Source organism: Vombatus ursinus, unplaced genomic scaffold (genome assembly GCF_900497805.2).
Source record: "Vombatus ursinus unplaced genomic scaffold, bare-nosed wombat genome assembly UNPS02014791.1, whole genome shotgun sequence".
In the NCBI taxonomy this organism is placed as follows: Eukaryota; Metazoa; Chordata; class Mammalia; order Diprotodontia; family Vombatidae; genus Vombatus; species Vombatus ursinus.
The window spans coordinates 3,111,688-3,138,457 of record NW_020954569.1 but is presented as its reverse complement, the minus strand read 5'-3'; the positions used below and the strand labels follow the sequence as shown (position 1 = coordinate 3,138,457).

Here is a 26,770-nt window from a genome sequence, read left to right as displayed (position 1 = left end):
GACAAAATGCAGTAGATGTATGATCCTGGGCAAGTCACTTAAGCTCCTTGTTCCTCAGTTTTCTCATCTGCAAAATGAGGACTAGATGACCTCTGAGAGCTCTTCCAGTTCTATATCTAGAATATTCCCATTACTTTATGTTCAAGATACTATTTTCTTTTTCTTTTTGGCAAGTAATGCATGTACACCTAATTCCCTGCAACTCCTGGGGTATCTGACTTCTTGTCACCTTGACCTCCCTGAGACATCTGTTTAGAAAGCCTGCCACTGTATTTGCTCATTTCAGGAAGAACTCCTATAACAATTAGCAGCAGTAATTGGCATTGCCTTTATAGAAGCTGCACTGAGCAAGTCCTAGCTAGATTGTATTGACATATACAAAGACGGAAAGCCAGAGGAGGCATACGCTGGGTCCCAAGGACCAAGCTCTTGCTAAGGTCAACAATCTTGCTGGAAAGGACTAACCCGAAGATCTTTAATAACAAAGCACTTTAATTACTTTTTTATATTTTTTCAAATTGACCCCAACTCAGCATTCTGAAGATCCCAGCTATCATTCCCTATTACCTTTGAGACTTTCCCTAATGAATGTGGAATTCTTAGACATGTGGGCATATTCACTTGTGTCACTCCATCCTGCAAGTGTTTAAAAGGAATATGAGATTTGCTTCCAGGGTGTACGTGGGCATGTTCTGCTGATTACAGCTAAGAATCAATATTGAACCATTTTCAACTCTGCTACTGATTTGCTTTGTGACCCAGAGCAAGTCAGTTAACTTCTATTCTTCAGTTTCCCCCAGAGAAAGTGTATACCTGGAAGCTCATACAAATGTTATGAGCTCTAATTTTAAAAGCCAGAGAAGTACTTTAAGCTCTCCAGAGGTATGTACTATGTAAACACAAAATGGTAATCTGCTCTTCCTTACACCAGGGACTTCCCTTATTCAAGAGTAAAAATGATTCCTCTTTGTCCCTTTGGATTCTCCCCTTTAGCCACCATGTTAATAAATTAAATAAAATGTGGGAGAAACTGTTACCTGATCTAAACCTAGTAGATCATTCCAGCCACAGAGTTCCTATGTTCTTTTTTCTTAGGAACAACAGATAGGAACTTGCAGATGCACAGAAAAGGCACAGGAAAAAAGGTTTCTTAAGAGAAAATTAGACCAGCTTCTTCAGATAGAACTATACACCATTTATTGTCTCTGATTACTATAAGGGCAACTAGGTGGCACAGTGCCAGGCCTAGAGTCAAGAAGATTCATCTTCCTGAGTTTAAATATGGCTTCAGACACTTACTGGCTGGGCAAGTCGCTTAACCCTATTTGCCTCAGTTTCTTCACCTGTAAAATGAGCTGGAGAAGATATGGCAAGCCACTCTGGTATCTCTGCCAAGAAAACTCCAAATGAGGTCACAAAGAGTCAGACACGACTGAACACACATCACTGTAAGAGTTTCTCCCTTCCCAGAATTTCCCAATTTCCTTTCTCACCTGTATTCTGTGCAGGTCTTCTAGTATGGATCTGCTTTTTAAGACTAAGAGAAGGTTAAATCTTCAGCAATAAGAGATACCTCCTAATTGTTGTCATAGCAATTCTCTTTTTTTGATCCAGTGAAGAAAAATAGCCAACGGTTGTTTTGGGGAGTTTTTTTGTTTGTTTGTTTAACAATAGCAATAGGCTACAGCTCTACCCAAGAAAATAACATGAAGACAATAGGAGGTATGGACCATGGGCTCAGGAAGTGGAAGAGAATGTTACAGCACTTTAAAAGCAAGATCAGACTTTAGCTCAAAACAATTAACATCTTTCAATACAAGTATGCAGAAAAGGATTTTCCTTCTTCTCTGAATGGATGCTTTTTTAAAAGCATGTTTTTAAACCTGTGATTACATTGGTGTAAGGAACTCCTAATGAGCAAAATCTCTTTATCAATGCAGATTTGCAATTTAAAATCTTAGCTAGTTGTCTGGAGACACTGAAAGGTTATATGAGTTGTCCAGAGTCACACAGATGGTGTATCAGAAGAAGGACATGAAGCCAGATTGTCTTAACTCTGAGGCACTGAACTTGAAGACCTAAGATCAGAGTTTGAATACTATCTCTGCCACTTACTCTGAGACTCAGCTTCCTAAACTGTTAAATTAGGAAGTTGGACAAGATTACCTCTAAGGCCCTTCCATCTTTATGTCTAGGATTTTATGATCTTCTAAATAACATCATCAGCCATGAGGAATGGGAGAGGAAAATGAGCCTTGTTACTGAGACAAAGTAAACAGGTGATTATATAGGATTATATAGGAATAGCTAGTACGTATCTAGCACTTTACAAATATTCTCTCATTTTATATTCACAACAATTCTATTAGGTGGGTGCTATTATCATCCATACTTTAAAGATGAGGAAACTGAGGCAGGGAGAAGTTAAGTGACTTCTCAGCATCACACAGCGAGTAAGTATATGACCTATTACCAATTTGATGGACAACAGAGTATTAATTTAAGCATAGCAACAGGACATTTTAGAAAAATAATTTAGAAGAATCTGACAAGGAAAGAAAGACACAGGTATAGAATCTGCACAATAACATATCCTTTTCCTATTTTTTTTAGGTTGGCAACTTAAACTATGTGGTAAAACTATTAGTGAAGATAGTAGAGATGCAGTTGTGTAGTAACAGTAAGCTGGCCTCAGAATTGGGAAGACCTGGGTTCAAGTCCTGCTTCTGACATATACATGTGACCTTAATGAAGTTCCTTAACCTTTCAATGTATTGGGCAACTCTCTAAGATTAATTTAATTAATCTATTAATTAATAGATGCTGAACAGCTTTGGTATGAACAGAGCTTCCTACACTAATAAAACCATAAGTTTTATCTAAATACGTGTGTGTGTGTGTGTGTGTGTAGCCACAACATTCAGGGAATTTGTATGTTCCAGGCTAGTCTTCTAATAATAACAATTCACTCTTGTTTGGGTTTTAAAGTTTATTGAGCATATATATCCTCATATAAATCCTACAGGTAGAGAAAGTATATTATTCCTGCTTTACAAAGAAGGAAACTGAGGCTTAAAGAAGAAGAATGACTTACCCACAGTCATACAGATAGGAAATGTCAAAGTCAAGCCTGGAACTTAGAGTCTTACGACCACAAGTGAAGTGTCCTCTCCACTCCACCGCACTGCTCTGAAGATGACAATGTAACAGTGACTGTGTCACATTAATTCGGAGACACAGAAGAGTCTTCTCCAGAAAGTATTATTTTTTCCCTCCACCTGTTGACTGATGCTTGAAAAATCATTTAAAATGGGAACAAAATCCTTCATTCACAATGAGAAATAAGGCTTAAAATGTAGGTGCCCTTGGGAAAGACAAGCCATGGAGTTAAATTCATATTAATCCTGGATATCAGATCCTTATCCAAGAGGTTTTTATAAAAAGGGAAGAGTGAGATAGCAACAGGACATGGGACTTGCTAAGGAAAAAGAGCAAGGGACCCCAGAAATAGGACAGGGTACATAAATAATGCACTAAAAACAAACTTCATCTCAACATTTTTGTCTAAGGCTGGCTCTGTAGATGTCCTTCACACATGTATACAAACACTGTCCATGAACACAGTGGATACTAAATAAATATTTCTCGACCTGGGTTTTAATTACTACTTTTAAAGTCATTCTTCCTATTCCCTCACTAGCTGAAGATGCATTTCCAAAGTCCTTCTTCCAATGCCAATCAAAAGGAAAGTTGGAGTCTTAAGACCTGACTTGAGTAGATTCCAGGGCAGGTATGGAAACATAAGGCTGCTAGGTGGTGCAGTGGATAGAGAGGCAAGCCTGGCATCAGGAAGATTCATCTTCCTGAGTTCAATCTGATCTCAGACACTTACTAGCTGTGTGACCCTGAGCAAGTCACTTAACCCTGTTTGCCTCAGTTCCCTCATCTGTAAAATAAACTGAAGAAAGAAATGGCAAATCACTCCAATATCTTTACCAAGAAAACCCCAAATGGGGTCACAAAGAGTCAGACATAACCAAAACAACTGAACAACAATAAAATGGAAACACAAGGAAAATATTAGAGTTCTGTCATTAACAAAGATAGTTGACCAATATGTATTGAGTATCTGTTTTACTCTGTAGTGTGATTTTATTTATATTTTTCCTTTCAATTTTTAAATTGCTACATGGAATCATAGTAGCTTTCTGGGAATGATTATACACATTTCTCTGAAATTCTCTGATTCTATCACTGTTTTAGAATTTTATGGGATTATAGAGGCCATCTTGTCCAATTTATACCTGAAGAGGAATCCCCCTGACAAAATACACTTATATAACCTCTGCTTAATAGCTGGGGTTTGGGGAGCTCACTACTTCATAAAGCAGCACGTTCCATTTTCAGACAGAGACCTGTTGTTGGAAATATCCTTCCATTGATTTGAAATCTGCCACCTCTCTCCCTCAACACACCCCCATAACTTGCCTTAACATCATTTCAATTCCTTTGTTCCTTACAATCTGCCATTGCCTAAATTAAGCTCTTTTATCCTAAGTTGTAAAGAGTTGTATGCTTCTTCTCCAAGGTATCATTCTTTATTAAAGAGGGGGAATAAATATAGTTTTCAGTTTTAACCAAAGGCAGTTCCAACACATAGCAGAGTTGCAAGTAGGATGGATTTCTATTTATGTATAACCAGGTCCAAACAGAATAAGTATCTACAGTGCAGAGTCAGAGCTGTGCCCCTATGCTTTCTGAACTGTTTAAATAGAAGGTTTCAATTGTGAAAAATAATAGGACAGCATGTTAGATGTGAAAATGAAAGAAGACCATATTTTAAACAGAATTTTTAGTAGGGAAAAAATCCTTGGTTTTTTCTCACTCCATTTTATTTTCTTATTTCCCTCTTTTAGATAAAGCATGGCATCCTCTAAGCAGCAAAATAGCTGCTTCCATTATTTTGTAGTGAGTCACTTTGAGACCCATTCAAATTCAGCATCAGTCCCCAACCTTCTTGTAGAAGAGTATTTTTTATGTATTTTCAGGTCTCTTCTGTGACTCTGTGCCCTTTAATTACTAGCAGGCATCTTTATATTTACACTATACTAGTAAATTCAAATAGTCAGCTACAGCTTTGACCCTCTGTGACCATGCATGAGAATTGCACTTACCAGAAGAATCCAGTCCATGTGTTCCTCCCTAACCCTATTACAGCACCAGAGTTCTGAAGGGAGACAAGAAAATCTGTGTGCATTAATACCCTTCTGGCTAAGCATGTATGGCATAAATGACAACATCTGTTGTCTTTTTTTGGTAAATTAATCATAAGAAACTATTCACTGGAAAAATGCTAGTGCTAACAATCTGGGTCACATTGGAGTTGGCAGCCACAGATTGAATTTAACCACTCTGCTATTGCCCCAGCCAAAACCCAAATCTTACTCTGTTGCCTCATTATGGCATGGAGGTGACCCTGAGTTCTCAGGGGCTTGGTTAAAGGAGTCCAAGCCCAGCAGGTGTTACCAAGCTGGAGATGCTTCAAGGATGAGCCCAGAGATGGAACACCTAGGCTGACTCAGAAAATAAACACAGTTTAAATTCAGAGAGGTTTATCACCAAAGGATCAGCCACCAGGCAATAATTTTTTTTGTCCATAGTAACTTAGAGCTAGCATTTATATCATGCTTCAAGGTTTGTAAAGTGCTTTGTATGTGTTAACTGGTTTGATCCTCACAATAACTCTGTAAGATAGATGCTATGATTATTCCCATTTTATAGATGAAGAAACTGAGGCAAATAGAGGTTAAGTGACTAGCCTAGGACCACACAGCCAGGAAGTGTTTGAATAAGGATGTGAATTCAGATCTTCCTGACTCCAGGCTCAGCATTCTATCCACTGTTCCAACTAGCTGTCTATTATTATTATATCAACATATATTGCCATTATTATGTCAGTATTTCTCTGTGTCCAAATACAATTGTATTTGTGCTGATACTCATAATACAGGGTCCAGGATAACAATAATTCACTCCATTTCCTTAGAGGGTCATGAGAATGATGTTGAAAAAAAAGAAAAGTAAAGAAAGTGGCATTTCTTCCTATATTTGTCGATTTTTATTTACTCATATATTAGCCAATCTAATCCAATAAGCATTCATTTATCATCTTCTGTGTGCAGGACACTCTACTAAGCCCTGGAAATACAGAGACAAAACACACACACATATACAAAACAGCCCCTGCCTCAAGGACTTTTGCCATGCTGGGGTAGGAGGAAGGTTATACAACATGTTAACATACATAGGTTCATGATCATTGGAAAAGGAAGAGAGCACTAGGGAAATCAGAAAAGGCTTTCCATTGTGCGTGGCACATGAGGAGGGGGTGTTCTAGGCATGGAGCGCACTCTATACAAAGTCACTGAGGTGGGAGAGAGAATTCGGTGTCAGGGAAAGAGTGAGTGAGCAAATTTGGCTGAAACAGAGTATTTGGAAGGTAGGAATCTGAATAAGCTTAGAAAGGTAACCGAGACTGTGATGCCCAAAATCAGGGCTAGTTTGGTAACACAGCCCCCTCGGAATAAGCAGGACAGTTTGGACCTCTGAAGTTCCGTTGATTCTTGGCTCAAGGAGAAGCATCTTCATCCTATTCAAGGAAAGGAGGCAATCATGGTGTTGAACCAGCAACCAAGCAGTTAAATTCTCTATCAGTCTACTGACAGATGACATTAGGAGCTGTCATCCTCCTTTTAGCCAATTTGAATCTTCACAAAATGAAATGCTTATGTAACTTATTGATTCGCAAAAACCTTCCTTTTTTAAAAATGGTAAAAATGATTTTATATATTTCAAGACATTTCATGGGAATTTTATGATTAGTCTGCAGAAATTTCAAGAGGCAAGGTTTGGGGACAGAGGGTCTTATTTTAAATGAAGCCTGTAATCTACTCAAGCAAATAAAAAAATTATTCCTTAGGTTTATTCTTTCCCTGAATTTAGGAGTTATATTTCCTAGGATTCCTGATACTATGTTTTTAATAGAAATTTTTCCAGATAACAGTCAATGTCTTGACCTTGGGGTTTTTCATGAGTGTTTTTAAGTGTCTTTCTATAGAATTTGGACTTCATTCTTCCAGCTTTTTAAGTTGATTCTTTGATATGTCCTTGTTTGATGTAAAAATGTGTCTGTCAGTGAACTTTGATAAACATGTTACCAAAAAAATTACCACTCTGTTTTGAAAAGTGTTAAAGAATTCTAGCAGAATTGAAATTTAATTTGCCAAGTTTCATTCACTACATAGGCTCATTTTCTTAATAGAATCTTTCTTTTCCTGCAGCTTCATTCAGATATGGACAGGGGTGATGGGTCTATCAAATACATTCTGTCAGGAGAAGGAGCCGGAATTGTGTTCACAATCGATGATACTACGGGAGACATCCATGCGATTCAGAGACTGGATCGGGAAGAAAGGGCCCAATATACATTAAGAGCACAAGCCCTGGACAGGCGGACAGGCAGGCCTATGGAGCCTGAGTCAGAGTTCATTATTAAAATCCAAGACATCAATGATAATGAGCCTAAATTCTTGGATGGACCTTATGTAGCCACCGTGCCAGAAATGTCCCCTGTAGGTAAGGTGATATTAAACACTTACTATCACAAATAATAACTGGCAAACAGACTACCTCCAATGAATTCACTGAGAATAAAGTATTATGCAAAACTTCTTATAAATTGTAAAGAAAAATTCAGAAGGTCAATAAATATACATATATATACAAGAAGATCCAATATGCAGTGAATTAGTTATGAGATGTGCCATGGAAACCAAGGCACCAAAAGGAAGCAACTACTCTCTATTGAAATCCCACTCAATACTTCATAATGTGGTAATAAAAGTCACTAAGGATTATTGTCCCTTCTTCCCAGACGTGATTTTAACAAAGTTCCACTCTCTTTTTCTCAGGCACCTCAGTTATCCAGGTGACAGCAACCGACGCCGATGACCCAACATATGGGAACAGTGCCAGGGTAGTGTACAGTATTCTTCAGGGCCAGCCATATTTTTCCGTGGACTCTAAAACAGGTACTATCCTACCACACGGGGTCAGAGAAGTGTGTTATGTTCCTTCAGTATTTTACAACTTTCTACTGTGGGATTAATGCTCATAATCAATTCCTCAACCAATTAAGAGGAATTTATTAAGGGCTTTTAAGGAATTTATTAAGGCACTGTGCTATAAGCTAGGGATACAAAGAAAAAGTTATGGAGTCTTAGAGTTAGAAGGAACCACAAAGGTCATAGCTAACCCACACCTGAATAAATAAATCCCTTCCAGAGCATACCTGAGAAGTAATCATCTACTTTCTGCTTAAACAATCCCAGTGGAGAAAAACTCCCTACTTTACAAAGCAGTTCATTCAATTTTCTGACAATTCTAATTGTGAATCAAAATCTGTGTCCCTGTAACTTCTAAGCATGGTTCCTAGTTCTGCTTTCTTAAACACTGGTCTCTCTCATGCTATGTGCAATTACAGCCAAAGATAGCATTAGTCTTTTGGCTGCCATATCACACTGTTCACTTATATTGAACTTGCAATTCATTAAGACCCCTCTGGACTTTTTCTTTTAACATAAATTGCTACTAAGCCATATCTCTGCCATTTTGTACTTACAAAAATTTTGTCTCAATTTAAGTGCAGGAATCTCTAGAGATAGAGCATTTAGAATTAAGAGAACAGAATAACATTGTATAAATAAGAACATGCACCACATAGGGTGATGTAAAAACTCTAATGGGACTAAAACACCTGTTTTCCCACCTTCCCCAGCAGTTTGCCATGATCCATAAAATAGCTACTATTACAGTCATGACTTTGGGCATGAAAAAGGCATCCCAATGAAATAAAAAGATCATAGAATTTGGCATCAGAAGAGACTTGGGTTTCAATTCTATCTCTGCCACTTAACAAATTGCTATGTGATTGCGGTCACGTCATATCCTCTCTAAGCTTCAGTTTCCTCATCTATAAAATGGTTGTAATAAAACTTGCCCAACTTACCTCACAGAGTACGGAAAGCACCATACAAATGGGAGTAGCTTTTGGTTTAGCTGTTAACTCTAGCAGGTTATTACCTAAACAAGGTCACATGTTAACCCATGAAAAAAATCACAAAAATGATTACAACATTTTCTTTCCTCCATCAAAAAATAGTAAAACCACCATCTTGGACCCTGACATTACAATGCCTGAAATGCTTACAGAGGGAGTACAAATGACCTTAAAGAGAACAAAAATAGGAAAAATGTATACACATACAAATAAATGTATGTATTCCATGCTGGAGGCAATACAATTGGAAGGGCACTGAGGGATATAGTTACAAGATACTAAAGGTGTGGAAAAATTCTCAGATCTTACTGATTTTTTTAAAGTGACCAAGAACATAATCAATTATTGACTTTTATGCCTATACAAAATGTTTATGAGGGCGATCTATATGAATTGAAGGCATTCTTTTTTTTTTGCCTTTTCTCAGAAATGTTTTATTTTAAAGATGTATTTTTATTGCATATTCCAAATAATAATAATAACCAGGAACAGAGCTGTTAACCAGCAATTTTGGCACTGGAGCAAGGAGCTTGAAAACACTCCTGGGGCAAACAAAACAAAAATGTACCCCCAGACAAGCAGTATAAATCAAACCCCAAAATCAACTATGTAACTCATGATATGAAAATGAAGAGAAAAAAAATCATTAAAACAAGGTCAGTTTAGCTGGAGAGCCAATCATTTACAATAAATGCTTGTAACTGCTGTAAAAGTTCATGTTCAATTTTTTGATCCCTTTTAAATTTCAGTGCTCTGACCCAAAGCCCAGCCAACCTACCCTAGTTACATCTCTGACTGGAAAATTGATTTTTCTTTTTTTTTTAATTTTTTATTAATTTATTTTGATTTATCAACAATCACTTCCATAAGCTTTTGAGTTTTAAATTTTTCTCCCCCTCACTCCCCATGACGGCACGCAATCTGATATAGGCTATACATATACATTCCTATTAAACATATTTTCACATTAGTCATGTTGTAAGGAAGAATTTGAATCAATAGGAGGAACCACCAGAAAGAGGAAACAAAACTCAACAGAAAAAAATAATAGCAAATAGTATGCTTCAATCTGCATTCAAACTCCATGGATCTTTCTTGGGATGTGGATAGCATTTTCCATTGTGAGACCTTTGGAGATGTCTTAGATCCTTGCATTGCTGAGAATGGCTAAATCTATCAATGTTAGTCATCACACAACGTGGCTGTTACTGTGTACAGTGTTCTCCTGGTTCTGCTCATTTCACTCAGGATCAACCTTCCAGGTTTTTCTGAAGTCTGCTTGCTCATCGTTTGCCATAGCACAATAGTATTCCATTGCATTCATATACCACAATGTGTTCAGCCATTCTCCAGTTGATGGGCATCCCCTCAATTTCCAGTTCTTTACCACCACAAAAAGAGCTGCTATAAATATTTTTGTACATGTGGTTCCTTTTCCCATTTTTATGATCTCTTTGGGATACAGCCCTAGAAGTGCTATTGCTGGGTCAAAGGGTATGCACATTTTTATAGCCTTTTGGGCATAGTTCCAAATTGTTCTCCAAAATGGTTGGATCATTTCACAACTCCACCAACAATGCATTAGTGTTCCAATTTTCCCACATCTTCTCCAACATTTATCATTTTCCTGTTTTATCATGTTGACCAATCTGATAGGTGTGATGTGGTACCTCGGCCTCATTTCTAAAATATATAGAGAATTAAGTCAAATTTATAAAATACAAGTCATTCCCCAATTGATGGTCAAAGGATATGAACAGGCAGTTCTAAGATGAAGAAATTAAAGCCATCCATAGTCATATGAAAAAATGCTCTAAATCACTACTGATTAGAGAAGGCATTCTTGATAAGAATATTAATAGGGAATTAGGAGGCTTTTGCAAATAATATTCAGTAAATAGAACACATTTTTATCACTTCATAGTTGACTAAAATATATAGAATATAAGAGATATAAGATATAGAGAATATAAGATCCCATTATCCTTGTTGTTTATTGATTATGAAAAAGTACTCAACTCCATAGAATGAAACGTCTATAAAAATGAGTTTCTTTTATAATAAGGTAGCTCCCATTCGTATATCAAGATCATTCAAGATTCCTTTAAAGATATGTAATGCAGAAATAACCATGTTCAATAACACTCTAATAACAAACATAAAAGTTGACCCAAAAGAACTAAAATAGGAAGATGATGGAGGCGATATGGCATAGAGTCCAGGTCAAAAAGAGATTCCTGGTGGACAATGAGGTCATGTACCTGTTTATAGATAATATTGTTTTGATTATATCTAGCCCTAAGACATTAGAGAGAATCCTGGAGTTCTGTAATCACTCACAAAAATTTGGCTCATCTATCCACACAGTAAAGACTACTTGAAGGAAGAATGTCAGTTACTCAGATTTCACCATGAATCTGAATGGACACTCCATAGAGTTTATCCAACAGTATGCATGTTAAGGACAGACAGTCCAGAAGGACAAGGAGCTGGGCCCAAAGCTGATGAGATGGAGAGTATATTGATTTGGTTTATGAAAATTGCAAAACACTTCAACTGAACCCAACCTTGCTACAATAACAATGGCCCACCCTGGCAATACAAATATGTTGCCAGTATTATTATATTTCAGCAAGATCTGGAATACTACTGCTTCTGAATAATTGAGGATAAGCAAAGTACAGTGAGCAACAGAAAAGTGTATGGCAGGCATGAGCAGGCTCCAACATATGACCAGTGAGGAATGCCTAAAATGATCAGGAGAACTGTATGATGGAAAAAGGAGATGCACTGGTCACATGGCAAGAGCAAAGGGTGTCCAATAGACAACCAGAGTGTTCCAATGGCATCTTCATGATACTGGGAAAAGATGAGGAGATCCTCCAGAACATTGATTGGAATACCTATAGAAAGCTTTTGGTCAGTATGGATGAGGCTCACACAGTAGGGGCAGGCAAAAATGGCTGCAATATGTATATTTGGAGAGAACTCTCAAATCAGTAAGTAATAGATCCTTTTGAATACTTGAGTCAGCTCATTAACATCTTCATGCTAGAAACACAGAATATTAGACCTAGAAGAGACCTTGAAACCCATATAACCCAACACCTTGTTTTTATGGTTGAGACCTGTAATTGTTAGGTAAGTTGGTCAGAGTCATACAACTAGTTAGTGGAAGGGCTCAGATTAGAACTCAGGTCTCTTGATTCCCAGACTGGTATACTTGCACACTACAGTATGTTAATAAAAAGTAAGAGCCTCCATAAGGAATGAGACATCAGTTTTTGAATGGAGAAGAAAGACTGGGAGCATGTGAACATGCTTCTGACAAAGAATGGAATAACACAACATGGAATCTCAAGGAAGGAGTGACAGATGTAACATGAGAGTTCTGCTTACTTCAGAGGAGAATCATGTTTCTCTGCAGAAGGAAAGGTAATGAGGATATCACAGGAAAACTTGATTTTATATTATTAATAAACTAATAGAAATTTGTTATTTTCTTCCAAATCCTAAAAAGAAACTTTATTCACAATACACTGAAATGTGACTGGAGAACACATTGGTAAGATGATGCTACTAAGTCCTCTATATCCTAAGAGAAACTACAAATTATTTTGACAGCTCCCAAGGGACATCTGTAAAGTCAAGGTCAAAAACACACAAAGAGGATGCCCCAGGAGGGCAAAGAGAGCATTTAAAAAGAAGAAATTCTATATATTTCATTTTAGAAAATTACCAATTTAATTCAATATGAATATTATATGAATCAAACTAGAAACCGTTTCTTTCCTTTTCCATATAAAAATACTGTTTAGTCACAAATGAGATTGTAAATCTTGGAATGAATAAACTTTTCATCTTTCTTTCAAGTCCATACTTAGTACTTCAAATGAACAGAGAGAACATGTTTCCCAATTGGCCACTGTTATATAATGGATCCATAGCAGGATCTCAACAACATATTCCAATGCATTATGATTTCAATCTCATTTCTTTCTTAAATGAAGCCTATGTCATCCCACAGCCGTTCTGCTGTTGTTTGGAGAGATTTATCCTCTATGCTTGTTAAAAATAAACAACTCACAGAGCATCCTGCATGTCTCAGGTTTACTGAACATAGTACACTGTGAGCTTGAAAGTAAGCAGAAAAAAAAGCAAACTAGGAATGACTAAAAACAAAACAAAAAGGGAAATTTCTCCCCAAACCCAGCCTCACCTTCCTGTGGATTGAGGAAGTGGGAAGCAGCAAGGCAGGAAAAGATTAAAGAAGAGGAGATTTTTACTACATTGGAAAAAGAAAAGAGGAATTTTCTAAACGTCAAAAGAGGAGTAGCTCTCTGATGCTCTATTCTTATGACCAAAATTCATTATCTTTGGTAAGTCAGAACAGGCAGTTAAGTGTTGGTTTCAGTTTCCTGGGTCTATGAGAAAAGTACTGCTGCCACCTGGTGTTCCTTTTCAGTAACGTGACCGAAAGGAAAAGGTCTCGTTTGAAGCTGACTTTGCTGAAATATTTGGGGATAAGGTCAATAACACTTACTAACTGATGCTTCAGAACTCCAGTAATATGAGTAATCTCTATTTTGATTTAGTGCTTACAACACATGACCCAAGGACTATTTTTTTCCAAACTGGAATTGCGGTTTGTAATTTGCCTTCTTAAGAAGAGACTTTTTGCTATCCTGCAGGTGTAATTAGGACAGCACTCATGAACATGGACAGAGAAGCAAAAGAATACTATGAAGTGATTATACAAGCCAAGGATATGGGAGGACAGCTCGGGGGATTGGCGGGAACAACCACCGTCAACATCACCCTCTCCGATGTCAATGATAATCCACCCCGATTTCCACAGAGTATGTATATATCAAATATGCTTGTAGAGTCCATGTTAGCCAATGCTGGGATGAAATTGAGATCTCTCTCTGCTATTTACCCAATAAAGACACTTAGTCATTGTTCTAGATCTCAGTTTCCTAAAAATGAGGAAACCAGACTAAATGATCTCCAATATCCATTCCATTTCTAGATCCTATGCTTAGGTTTCCCTTCCAAATAATTTTGAAAAATAATTAGATTCACATAAATTCTATTAGGTTTGGAAACTGTATCTTCTTCATCGATGTTATCCTCTCTCAGCCACCACTCTCTTCTTCCAGATCTCAAGCATTAGAGCAAAATTGTCAATCACTTTAGCTTTTGAATTATCAATTAATATTTATCAAGCACTATATTCCAGACAATATGGGGAATTCAAAGGTATATAAAAGAGACACCTTACTCTCAAGAAGCTTGCAATCTACATGGGAAAATGAAAGATGTACACATTTTAAAAATCAAATAATTACAAGGCATTACATTATAATTAGCAAATCAATAATAAAGATCATATATAACATAATGATATAACATGACATGATATATTATAATATAACACAGTATAATATATAATATATCATAACATTTGACATGACAAAACATACAATAATATGTATGATATATGACATGATGTAATATATTATAATAACATAATATAATGTAATATATGCTATAGGCATTTAAATGAGGGATTACTCTTACCAGAAAGGCATAACTTGAATGGGGCTTGAAGAATAGGAAGGAAGGAGGTAGTTCCTGTAGGATAAAGCAATATTAAGTCAATCTATCTATCAATCAATCAACAAATCTTTATTAAGTTCCTACTATGTGCTAGGCATTTTGCTAGGTGCTGAGGATACAGACAGAAATGAAACAGTCCCTTCCCTCAAGGAGCTTACATTTTATTTGGGAGAAGATGTATATATAAATGAGTAAGTACAAAATGAAACAAGATAGTTTTTGGTGGAATTAGTCAACAAGTATTGATTAAGCACTAATTACATGTCAAGTACTCTGCTAAGCTCTGGGAATACAAATATAAGTAAAAAGGAAGACAACCCCTGCCCTCAAGTTACTTACATTCCAATGGAGGAAAACACTTAAAAGAAAGCTAAAAAGATGCAACAGAGGTGAATGGGGAAAGGGGATGGGGACAAGGTTGAGAGAGGAATTAAAGATGACTGGAATGTGTCAAACCTTGGTGAGTAAAATTATGATACCAATAAGATATGTAGAGAAGTCATTTAAAGGAAAAGATGGTTTTGGGGAGAAGATGATTATAGTTTGAGATGTATTAGCTCTGAGTTAAGGATACTTAGCATTCAAATAGAGATTCCTGAAAGACTATTAAACATACAAACTAAGAGAGTTTGACAAAACGAAAGTAAAGGGGGAAGGGGAATCTTGGGGAGGGAACAAGCATATATTAAGCACCTCATTATGTTTCAGGCACTGTGCTAATAGCTTTACAAATATTATCTCATTGACATTTCCTCAAACAATGAATCTGTCAAAACATACATTGTCTGGAAAGACTGTCAAGAATCCAAACTAATGTGTGAAACAAGTGCCGTGAAACTCTGAAGTAAAGGTATCTTATTATGCTGTAGTTATACTTCAAGGGAAATCCTATCTCTACCAGCAGACAGTCAACAAGCATTTATTAAGGACTTACTATGTGCCTGGCACTATACTAAAAAGTAAGGATACAAGCAAAAAGAAAGACAGATCTTGCCCTTAAGAAGCTTGCATTCTAATGAAGAAAAGGCAGATTATAAAAGTGGAGGGTGGGGGAAGGTACCCACACTAGGGCATGGCATTAAAGGTGAGAAAGTCAGAAGCACAGCCAGGATAGGAATGAAGGTCAACCTGCCTGGGCTCATCTGCAAAATGGAGGCACAGGAAGGAACTCACCAATGGGAAATGGGGGATAGCATGGCAAGAGGGGTATTCCATGGTGAGAAGGCTGAAAGAAAAATTGAATGTTCTAGGGCAGGGGTGGAGACCCTTGCAGCCTTAAGGCCACATGTGGCTTTCTAGGTCCTTGGGTGCGGCCTTTTGACATAGTCCAAGTTTTAAAGAACAAATCCTTTTATTAAGAGGATTTGTTCTGTGAAGTTTGGACTCAGTTAAAGGACCTCATTTGAGGACCTAGAGGGCCACATGTAGCCTCGAGGCTATAGGTTCCCCACCCCCGGACTATAGCAAGGCCAGTTTGCAGAAAAAAGAACTTACCTGGGTGTGGGAAACAGATAATCTGATAGCATCCTATTTTAACCAATTATTCATGCTAAGTAGGTGCTAAGTCCAGCTTCTGTCTGGCAAAGGAGAACATGGCAGTGTCAGAGTTGTCTAGATTTTGATATCTTGGGGTCAAAGCCCTAGTTGCCTTGACCTCATTATGGCTTTGTTTGCCTCGGTTTCCTCATCTGTAAAATGAGCTGGAGAAGGGAATGGCAAACCATTCCAGTATCTTTGCCACAAAAATCCCAAATGGGATCATGAAGAGTCAGATATGACTAAATAACAATGAGAAAGTAAAGGGAATTTATGATGTAAAGTAAGGCAATAATAAAGTAAAGGAAATGGCGCTAAATGAAGAAAGAAAAAACATCTGCAAGCTATTGAGAATGCAGGGAGAAAGGAGTTTATATGTGGAGGACACTGGGAAGCACATAGTCTTAAACCTTTTTTGTTGATTTCCATTTTGTTTTTAATGGAATATAATCCATAGTTTCATTCTGTCCATCTTTTCCATCAGTTATTTGACTTTCAAGAGAAGAATGGAGGGAATGACTGAAATACAAAGGCATCCATTACTAAATCTGTGGTCCTTTGGTCCCTTTCAGATGATGGAGTTGGGGAGTAGGACTAACTTTGGTGTTACTGATTCACTGTATTATGTTGTTCAGAATTGTTATATTTTAAAGGCCAGGTGCTAAAGTGCCTTAGGCATTGGACTTGGAGTCAGAAGACCCGAGTTGGAATCTGGCTTCAGACGCTTATCAGTTATATGACCTTGAGCAAGTGGCTTAAGTTCTCTGTGCCTCAGTTTCCTCATTTTTTTTGGCAAGGGAATTGGGGTTAAGTGACTTGCCCAGTGTCACACAGCCAGTAAGTTTCTGAGGCTGAATTTGAACCCATGTCTTCCTCACTCCAGGCCCATGACTCTATCTACTATGCCACTTAGCTATGTCCCTTTACTTTACATCATTATTATTTACTCTTATGATTTGCTAAAGCCAAGTTCAAGTGAGCTCCAACTCCTTCAACACTATCTTCAATTATTTCTTCTACTTCAGTAACATTCTGATTTTTTATGCCATTGTTGATGGAAATCATTTTTGTTTTCTGCTTTCAAAAATTCACGGCTACTCACTGTAGGCTATTGATAAATGGAAAACTTAACATCTCATAGTTCACTAATTTTTATTTAACTGAATATTATGAAGTTAAATAAGTAGGAGCCCTGGTACTTCCCTCATACTTTAATAGAATATGCATTCAGATTATAAATGTACATCTGAGTCAGTCAGTAAACATTTATTTATTAAGTATCCACTACCTGCCAAGCACCCATGACAAGTGCTGAAAATATAAAGGCAAAAGACAGACTGTGTCCTCAAGGAACTCATAATCTAATGATTACATATACATGTTTGTAGACAGGAAACACTGGATTGGGCATCAGGAATCCTGAATTCTCCTTAAGGCTTTGCCAAAAACTGTGTAGGTAACCTTAAACCAGGCACCTGTTGGCACATCACAACTACCCTCCTTCCTAGGCAAGAATCGGCCTAAATTCTCATTATACAAGGCAATGTGTGGTTTAGTGCCGCCTTCTTTCCCAAAACTGTCTGGAATTGAGGGTCTCTGTATTCAGGCTTGGTTGTGATTTGGGAAATGCTTTAGGAGAAAGACCACATTCTTAGGAAAAGCGGTTATATATTTTTCTTCATTATTTAGTTATGACTCACTAAATAATGAGGAATTGTTAACAATTTAGCTTCCTAAAGGCCAAATGTTTTCACAAAGATAAATATCCACGGGCCTGGAAACAAAACAAGGCAGATTGGGATCTATGTCATGATGGAAAAAAGGATGGTATTACCTTGATGATAGATGAAGTCAAAGCTAGCAGGGGGCTACCAGGTAATCCTCTCACAATGACAAGCACAGCTCTGTACTCAATGTTTTCCATTGACCTGATCCTGGAACACAGAGAAAAGGATACCAGAGACTTATTCCAAAGGTAGGCACCTTTATTAGGGTGCTATTGCATCAGTAATTCCATTTAGATTCTATTTCCATACCTCACCTGGAGCTTGGGGAAATTCACTCCCCGGCATGCAAGACTTACATACCCTTTAGCACTGGGAGGGAGGTCCTATTCACCAGCATGCAGGGCCCACTGTTCTACGCAAAGAGGGGAGATGTAGCTGTGGGTAATGTCTGCAGAGCAAACAAGTGGTTAGTTTTTAAGATCTATTCTATACTTATCTTGAAGACAGTTAAGAATTAGTTGATGATGTATTGACAAAGCTGTTTGGGGAGACACCTAAGTTTAATCGAAAGAAGTAAAATACTGGCACATAATGATAATTCTTCCCAAGCCAAAAGCAATATTTGTGTTTTAAAAGGAATGAGGCACACTCACTGGATCGAGGACTCATCTCTCTCCTTCTCTGCTCTGCTGCCACAGCAAATTTATCTTGGATGGATTCTGTGCATCTCATTTTTACAGTTCTCGGTGTTTTGATTTGCTGTTGAGACTTACAATGTTAGAGACAAAATGGACTTGGAGATCATTAAGTCTAACCCCATCACTTTATAAATGAGGAACTGTGGCCCAAGGAATTTAAGACACACATACAAAGTCACTCCACTACTGAGGCACACTGATTCAGGCAACAACTTCTGGTTGAAGCTCAACCAGAAGCAACAAATAAGAAAATGTATGGAAAGTGTTCTGTAAACTTTAAAGCACTATGTAAACATTAGCCAGAAAACTAGGAGACTAACACTTTATACTCACCACCCCACCCTACAGAATAACACTGTAGCTTATGGTTTGTCTTGATGACTGGTGGGTTGCTCTATATAATACCTGTGTATTTTCATATTGACACAGTCAACAATTTCACCTTTCCACCTCTCTTTTCAGAGCACTACCAGATGAGCGTGTTAGAATCAGCTCCAGTTAGTTCTACAGTGGGACGTGTATTTGCCAAAGATCTGGATGAAGGAATCAATGCAGAAATGAAGTACACCATTGTGGATGGAGATGGCCTGGACACCTTTGACATCAACACGGATCCAAGTTTCCAAGTTGGCATCATAACAGTTAGGAAGGTAGCATATATTCTCCTATCTAATCACTTTTTTACCTAAGGAAATATATGAAGTGCTGGTGATTATCATTCACCTTTATATAGTGTTTTATGGTCTACAGTAGGTAGTAATGACCATATGAAGGAATGAATGAATTAACATGAAATAAGTGAGATTATGTTGCAAAAAAAAATTCTCTAGTTCTTGCCTACATGTGAAAATTGGTTGTGTCTTCATTTTACACAGAGGGTACTAGGTCATTAGAAAAGTATATAAATATGTCATTTCTCCATACTAATTTCCCAATTCACTCTTTACCCATTTAAAAAATCTTTGTCACTTAATTATCCAATGACGTGAATGATTTGATCAATATTTGCCTTGAATAGCACACATTTTTTACTCTAGTGTATCATAAATAACAATAAAGTGAACCATAAAATTATTTATACATCAATAAATAATATGCAGGGGATTTTTAATTGCTACTTGAAGATCCATAAATGCTAATGAGACTTGAAGAAGCTTTATCAAACATGACTGCTTAAGTGATTTTTAGCTCTAGGTAAGACATCACTGAGCCCAAGAAAGCATGATTCTGAATATAGGCTATGAACCCAAGCTGGAAGATGAATTCTGTCATTTTTTTTTTAATTCTTAAATCTGATTAGCTAGGAAAACATATTATTAATTTTAAAACTCAATGAATTATTTTTTAGGAGAGGAATAAGGATTGGACCTGTGATTTCATCAACATAGTAACATCAGGTGAAGAAATTCCTTCACCAATGCAAATCAGCACCTTCCTCTCTGCTCATAGTCTTAGAGAGCTTTGAGTGACTTGCCCAGAAAAACTCAGCCATGATATATCAAATCTGGGTGAGACTTGAACCTAGATCTTCAGGCCAACTTTCTATCCACTTTACCACACTACCTCAAAAAACTCTATTTTCAAGTATTTTGAAGGGTATGTAAATTATTTTCAAAGGGTTTGAGCTTCATAAAAAATCTTGCATTAGAAGCAGAGCCATAACTAGGGCAGGGTGATGAGAGGCTGTCCCCACAGTGCCAAACTATAAAGAGCATCCACAGCACTTAACAGTCCTTCAGCAGAATAGAAAGAGTTCAGGAGTTTCTGACCCCTGGTATCCTGGGATCTTTCCTCACCTTCAAATGAATATGTCTTTAGGAGTTAATTTGAGGCTTTCTTTTGTACTTTCTCCTCCCTCCTCCCCAAGTGCAAAAAAATGGTTAGTTATGGTTCTGTTTAGAAGATAATAAGAATTAGCTGAACTTATATGGCTTTATAGCAGGGAAAGAATTGAGCAATTAATAGAGAAACAATCAGACAGATATACAGATAGACTATGATGGAGCCAATTAGATAATTGGATAAACTGACTTTTGCTCTATCAACTAGAAATGGCTATTAACCAGCCTGACATATATATATACATATATATATATGTATGTATATGTATATGTATATATGTGATATATATATATATCACACATGTGTATATATATCACAATTATCACACTATCTATCTATCTATCTATATAGATATATATATATAGTGTGATAATTGGTGTTCAAAATGATGATACTAAGGTTTTGCAAGACCCTAAAATACCTTCTGTATCATCAAAGAAATGTTGAGTGCAATTTTAGTATCAGGGTATTTTATTATATTCTAATTCTTTTAAAATTGGTAATGCATGTCTGGTACTATAAAGTAATTAGACTCTTTTTCATTTGTGACTTGTAGAATCTGCTTCATTACCGTATAATCACACCTCATATATGGCAACTCTCAATTAATTAAAACATTTAATTAATGTGGTGAAGTGGATAGAGAGCTGGCCTATGAATCAGGGAGACCTGGGTTCAAGACCTGCCTCTGCCACATACTGGCTGTGTGACCCTAGGTAAGTCAATTAACCGCTCTGTGCCCCCGAGCAACTCTCTAATACTGTAAATTGCAGAGAGGTGCCAATTTGCATTGGGAGGAGGAGAAGTTCTCACCTGGAACTTGGTATACTAGATATCAGGTCCAAATCAACAATCAAAAAACTTCCTTAGATCACACCAGATGAGACTGAAAGTTTCCTTCATTTGCCAATTTGTGATTAATAAAATTCACTTTATGCATTTAAAATTCTAACTTATCTTTTAAAAGTAATAGATTTGGGAAAATGTCTTTCAAAGAAAATTTATAGCAGAGATAGTCAACATGTGAAAAAGAAAGTAGTGGTGACAGATCACTTCATCAAGAGGGTGTCATCAAGAGTGACTGACCCCAGTGCCTTTTTTGTCAGGCTCACTTACTGGATTGACACAACAGCAGAATGCTATAGATGCTATTCTACATAGATTTTAGCCCAACATTTGGCAAAGTCTCATAAAAGTCTTTTAGAAAAGATCAAGAACTATTACCTTGTTGTTGTTCAGTCATTTCAGTCATGTCCAACTCTGCATGACCCCATTTGGAATTTTCTTGGCAAAGTTACTGGAGTGATTTGCCATTTCCTTCTCCAGCTCAATTTACAAATAAGGAAACTGAGGCAAACAGGGGTAAGAGACTTGCCCACAGTCACACAGTTAGCAAGTGTCTGAGTTTAGATTTGAACTCAGGTCTTCCTGACTCTAGGCCCAGTGCTATATTCACTGTGACCTCGGCATTAGTGCAATTAAGTATATTAAGAAAAAGTTGAGTAGTCAGACACAAAGAGCAGTTGTTAAGGGTAAGAAGTCAGTTTAGATGGGCATCTCCAGTACAGTATTTCAGGCATTTGGGGTTGGACTTGTGCTATTTAATAGAGAATCATAGATTTCAACCTGGAAGAGATCTTAGAAGTCAGCAAGTTCAATCCCTTCATTTTACAGATGAGGAAATAATGAGGTAAGGTGACTTGACCAAGATCACAAAGTTATTACATAGTAGTGCCAGAATTGGAACTCAGGTCTTCTGACTCTTACTGCTGTACTCTTGGATAAAGCATAAACCTACAGAAGACACACTAGAAAGAATAGCTTACACCTTGGATGCCAGAGTAAGGAAGAGAAAAGACCTCAAGAGGGCAAGAGTTAATGGCAGTGGACTTAATCTAATAAATGGGTATAACTGTAGTCTTTAAACTTGAGTTCAAAAATTAATTTCCCAATAATATAATAGGAAAGCATAGCTAGAATTCTGCTTTTTCCTGGATGGTAGAACTAGGAACAATGGATAGACATAAAAATTTTAAGTTTGATACATGGAAATACTTCCTGACACTTAGAGCTTCCCCAAAGTGGAATAGATTGCCTGGGGAAGAAGAGGTTGAACCTTATTAGAGGTGTTCAGCCTAAGACTAAATGACCCCTCTTAAGGGTATTTTATATAGTTTCTTTTTCAGGTATATGATATTCCAGAGTGCCTCTGAGGTCCCTTCCAACTCAGAGATTCTATAATTCTCTAACAAACTAATATTTATCCCTTCTATCAAAATATCATAAAATAGCTTAAGCCTCAGGGAAAAAAAATAGCCACTCTAGAGCCGAAAGAAGCCCTAAATGATAATATTTTCCAACCTCTTACTTCCAAGCAAGATAATATCAACATTAGACAAGACAATGGATTATCTATTTTTGAGACCTTATAGAACTTCATCCTCATTCTGACAAAATATGTATCAAATCTGTCAAGATCATTTTCAATTCTTCTCCTATATTTTAAGTTTTTGTCACTCTGTCCTAACTTGGTTTCAGTATCAAACCTATTGACCATAACCTCAATGTCATTATGTAAGTCACAAATAATATTTTAGATAATACTATGCACAGAGCCCACCCACGTGGGACAAAACCCTGCTGCTTATGCCAGGCCATTCCTTCCTACCTTGTTATTAAGAACATACCATGGATCAGAGCCAAACACCTTCCTGAAACACAGATCCATCACATCGACTGTGTCCCACCAGTCTCCAAAGATTGTCACTCTTCCAAAATAAGAACCTGAGTTGTTCTTATCAGATTGCCTCTTCTCCATAAAGTCCCACTTATTCCTACCTGGCACTTTACACTTTTCTTGTTGTGTGAATCATTAATTAACTGATTGGTTAACATATTAGGAATAACCAAAGTTCAGTTATCACCAGAATCATTTCAAGGCCTAACTTTTTGGCCTTATTTTTAAGAAGAGGGTAGCATTTGCCTTTTCCCAGTTTTCAATCACTTCTTTGTAGAATCATAGGATTATAAAATGTTGGTGCTAGAAGTGATTTCAGAGATCATCTATTCACACACACAAACACACACAATTTGACATATGGGAAAACCGAGGCCCAGGAAGGACATGTCCTTCATTAGAAGTATAAATATTTGGAGATTCTCACATGGATATCAAGAGGTAAAAGTAGGAGAAAGTAAGTGTGCTTTATTCATCAACCATGAGGCATTACTTTGAGGAATGGACAAGAAGTTTTTTGCATTACTTATGTGATTATTCACCATAAATGATTATAGTACCTAAAATATTTCATTCCATATTAATGTATTTTATTTAGTGCTTTACCTTTTCCAAAGAGTTTTCACATACATTATCCCATTCAATACCCACAACAAATCTATGGTATAGGCATGGTGCACAGTATTTCTATTTTACCTATTTTATTGATGGGTAAAATGAAGATTCTGTGAAGTTAAGTGATTTTCCCAGGGTCACACAACAGCTCATTAACAGGGCCAAGATTTGAATCCTGCTCTAATTATAATGTCTGTGGTTATGATGCTAAATATCTACTTAATTCTAACTAAACACTTTGCATCTATTTCAAAATGAAACTTTGGGGTCTAAATGATACACATTGAATTTGTCAACATAAGAATAATTCACTGTATTTCTTCCTAGTCTACATTTTACTTTTTAATTTGTTCTACTTTGTTACCTCATTAGGAGGCAAAGTAGTATAGTAGATAGAGCAATATACTTGGAGTCAAGATAAGCTAAGTTCAAATCTTACATTATCTACTTGATAACTGGATGACCCTGGGCAAGGAACTCAATCTCTCTATGCCTCAGTTTCTTCATCTGTAAAATGAAAGCATTGGATTCAATGATCTCTAAGGTTACTTACAATTCTAAATTTATGATCCTAAGTTTAATTCAACAAGGATTTACCAAACACTAATATGTGCTAGGCACTGAGGATGCCAAAACAAAACTGACCTTGCTTGCAAGGATTTTATACTCTACTTGGGGCTCCTAAACTATGTGTAATTTGGATGAGGGGGAGCCCTAACAACTGGGGGGATTCAAAAGGGCCTCATGTAGACGATAGCACTTGAGCCAATATCTGGATGGACCTAGAGGTTCCAAGAGATGAAGATGAGAGGAGTAGGGCAGGCATGGGAGACAAGTTATGTAAAGACATAGAGCCAGAAGAATATATTTGTTTGGGAGGAACTCCACTTGCACAGAGTTTTTTAGAAGGTGTATGAGGGTAGTAAAGTTCATTCATCAAGGATCTGTGATTTTGAGCTGTCTCTAAACTAAAGTATTGCGTGTTGTCTAATATCCAGAAAGATTAAATGACTTCCCCAGATCACATAGCTAACCAGTGTTGGAGGTGAGATTAGAATCCAGGTCTTCCTAATTTCAAGGCACTCTATCCACTATATCATTCTCACTCATTATAAAATATGATAGCATAACAAAAGGATATAAAATCAATTTGAAAAGCAGGTATATATGAATCATAAAGTTTCATGAAGGTTCTCCTTGTTAAGAGGCAGTGTAACATAATGGATGGAGCAATGGACCTGCAGTTAGTCAGCACACATTTCTTATAGTACCTACTATGTTCCAGAAACTGTGCTAAGCTCCAAGGATACAAAGCCAAAAACAATCCCTGTCCTCTAGGAGCTCACAGTCTAATGGAAGAGGCAATATACAAACAAGTATGTACAATCCAGATGTAGACAGAATAAAGTGAATATGATCAACAGAAGGAAGGAATTAGCTTTAAGTGAGATTGTGAAAAACTTCTTATAGAAGGCAGAATTTAGTGGAGATATGAAGGAAACCAGGGAAGCTAGGAGACAGAGATTAGGAGGGATGAACTGAGTTCAAATCCCACCTCAGATTCTTACTAGATAGATTCAGTCATTTTTTAGTCATGTCCAACTCTTACCCCATTGGGGATTTTCTTGACAAAGGTACTGGAGTGGTTTGCCATTTCCCTCTCCAGCTCATGTTACAGATTGAAGCAAGCAGGATTCCCAGGGTCACACAACTAGTAAATTTCTGAGGCCAGATTTGAACTCAGGAGGAGCAGTCTTCATGACTCTAGGCCCAGCACTATATCCACTGCATCACCTAGCTACTCTGTGAGCTAGATGAACCTAGGCAAGTCACTGGACCTCTATGTGCTTCCTTTGTAAAATGAGAAAGTAGTATATGATTGCTTATAAGGTCTCTCCTAGCTCTAAATCTATGATAATAGCAAGACACAAATTATCTGCTCTGTGGCTGAGGCTGTTTTTAAAAATCTCAACCACGTGGAGAATCCCATTCAGACTTATCCATTCAGAAATTTCTGCTGGGCTAATTTCCCATGGATGTTATCAACTGAACTCCACCGAGTGTTTAGATATCCATTCCCTTCTCTGATTCAGTGAAGGAAGGTTTCTCACTTGGAGCAAAATTGTTTGTCTGCCCACAGAGCAGAGGTAGAGACTCTGTCAACAACGGTACTCATTGCAAACAGCAACCCCAAAAGACGGCCTACCCCTGGATATTCCATGTAGAAAGGACCATATGTCACATCACAATTGTTCTAGCCACACTTATGCAAATGAGTAAAGCTTTCATTAATTACTCCCCTCTTGAATTCAGAGAATAGACAGCATGTTACTGACAGACTGAGCTTAACCAGCTGTAGTGCATGGGTGACTTCACCGTTCCCCCCATCCCCACCCAAGGTAATAATTCTTTTGTTTAAGCAATCCTGGGTGAGGCTTGCTTTTTTAAAGTAGGGCAATTGCTCAAGCAACAATGTTTCCAACAAGTAATACATTCATTCTGAAGTTTCTGCTGGGCTGATTTTCCATGATTTCCTCAACAACAGCAGTGAGTGCTTAAATATCTTCTCTTCTCACAACTGCCAGGCTAGAAGAAATGAAGTCATCAGCATTTTACCTCCTGACACTTAAGCTATCATGTAATTGCTTTGATATTCACTATAATTATTTTACAGGATTTAATTTCATAAAAGATTTGCATTGTTGCTGTTTTCTGGAATAATTATCATTTCAATCTTCTTTAAGAGACTTTTCTCTTCCATTTCTGTCAGTTGGTAAAACATAAAACAGATTATTGTTCAAAAACAAACGTCACTTATGGTCTTCTCCTCCCCAGAAAAACTTTATTTCTTTTGAAATAACAGATCTCAGCTGTA

At 37.2% G+C, this 26,770-nt stretch overlaps 1 protein-coding gene across 2 annotated transcripts in view; it reads left to right on the top strand.

The window, feature by feature from the left end:
- CDH20 (cadherin 20) overlaps positions 1–26,770 on the top strand; it is a 70,617-nt gene that overhangs the window by 5,089 nt on the left and 38,758 nt on the right. For both annotated transcript variants that reach the window (XM_027869005.1, XM_027869004.1), the window contains exons 2-5: positions 7,341–7,635; positions 7,971–8,090; positions 13,810–13,977; positions 19,164–19,351. In XM_027869005.1, the coding sequence (XP_027724806.1) occupies positions 7,341–7,635; positions 7,971–8,090; positions 13,810–13,977; positions 19,164–19,351 (771 nt within the window). The remainder of the gene's footprint in view (positions 1–7,340; positions 7,636–7,970; positions 8,091–13,809; positions 13,978–19,163; positions 19,352–26,770) is intronic.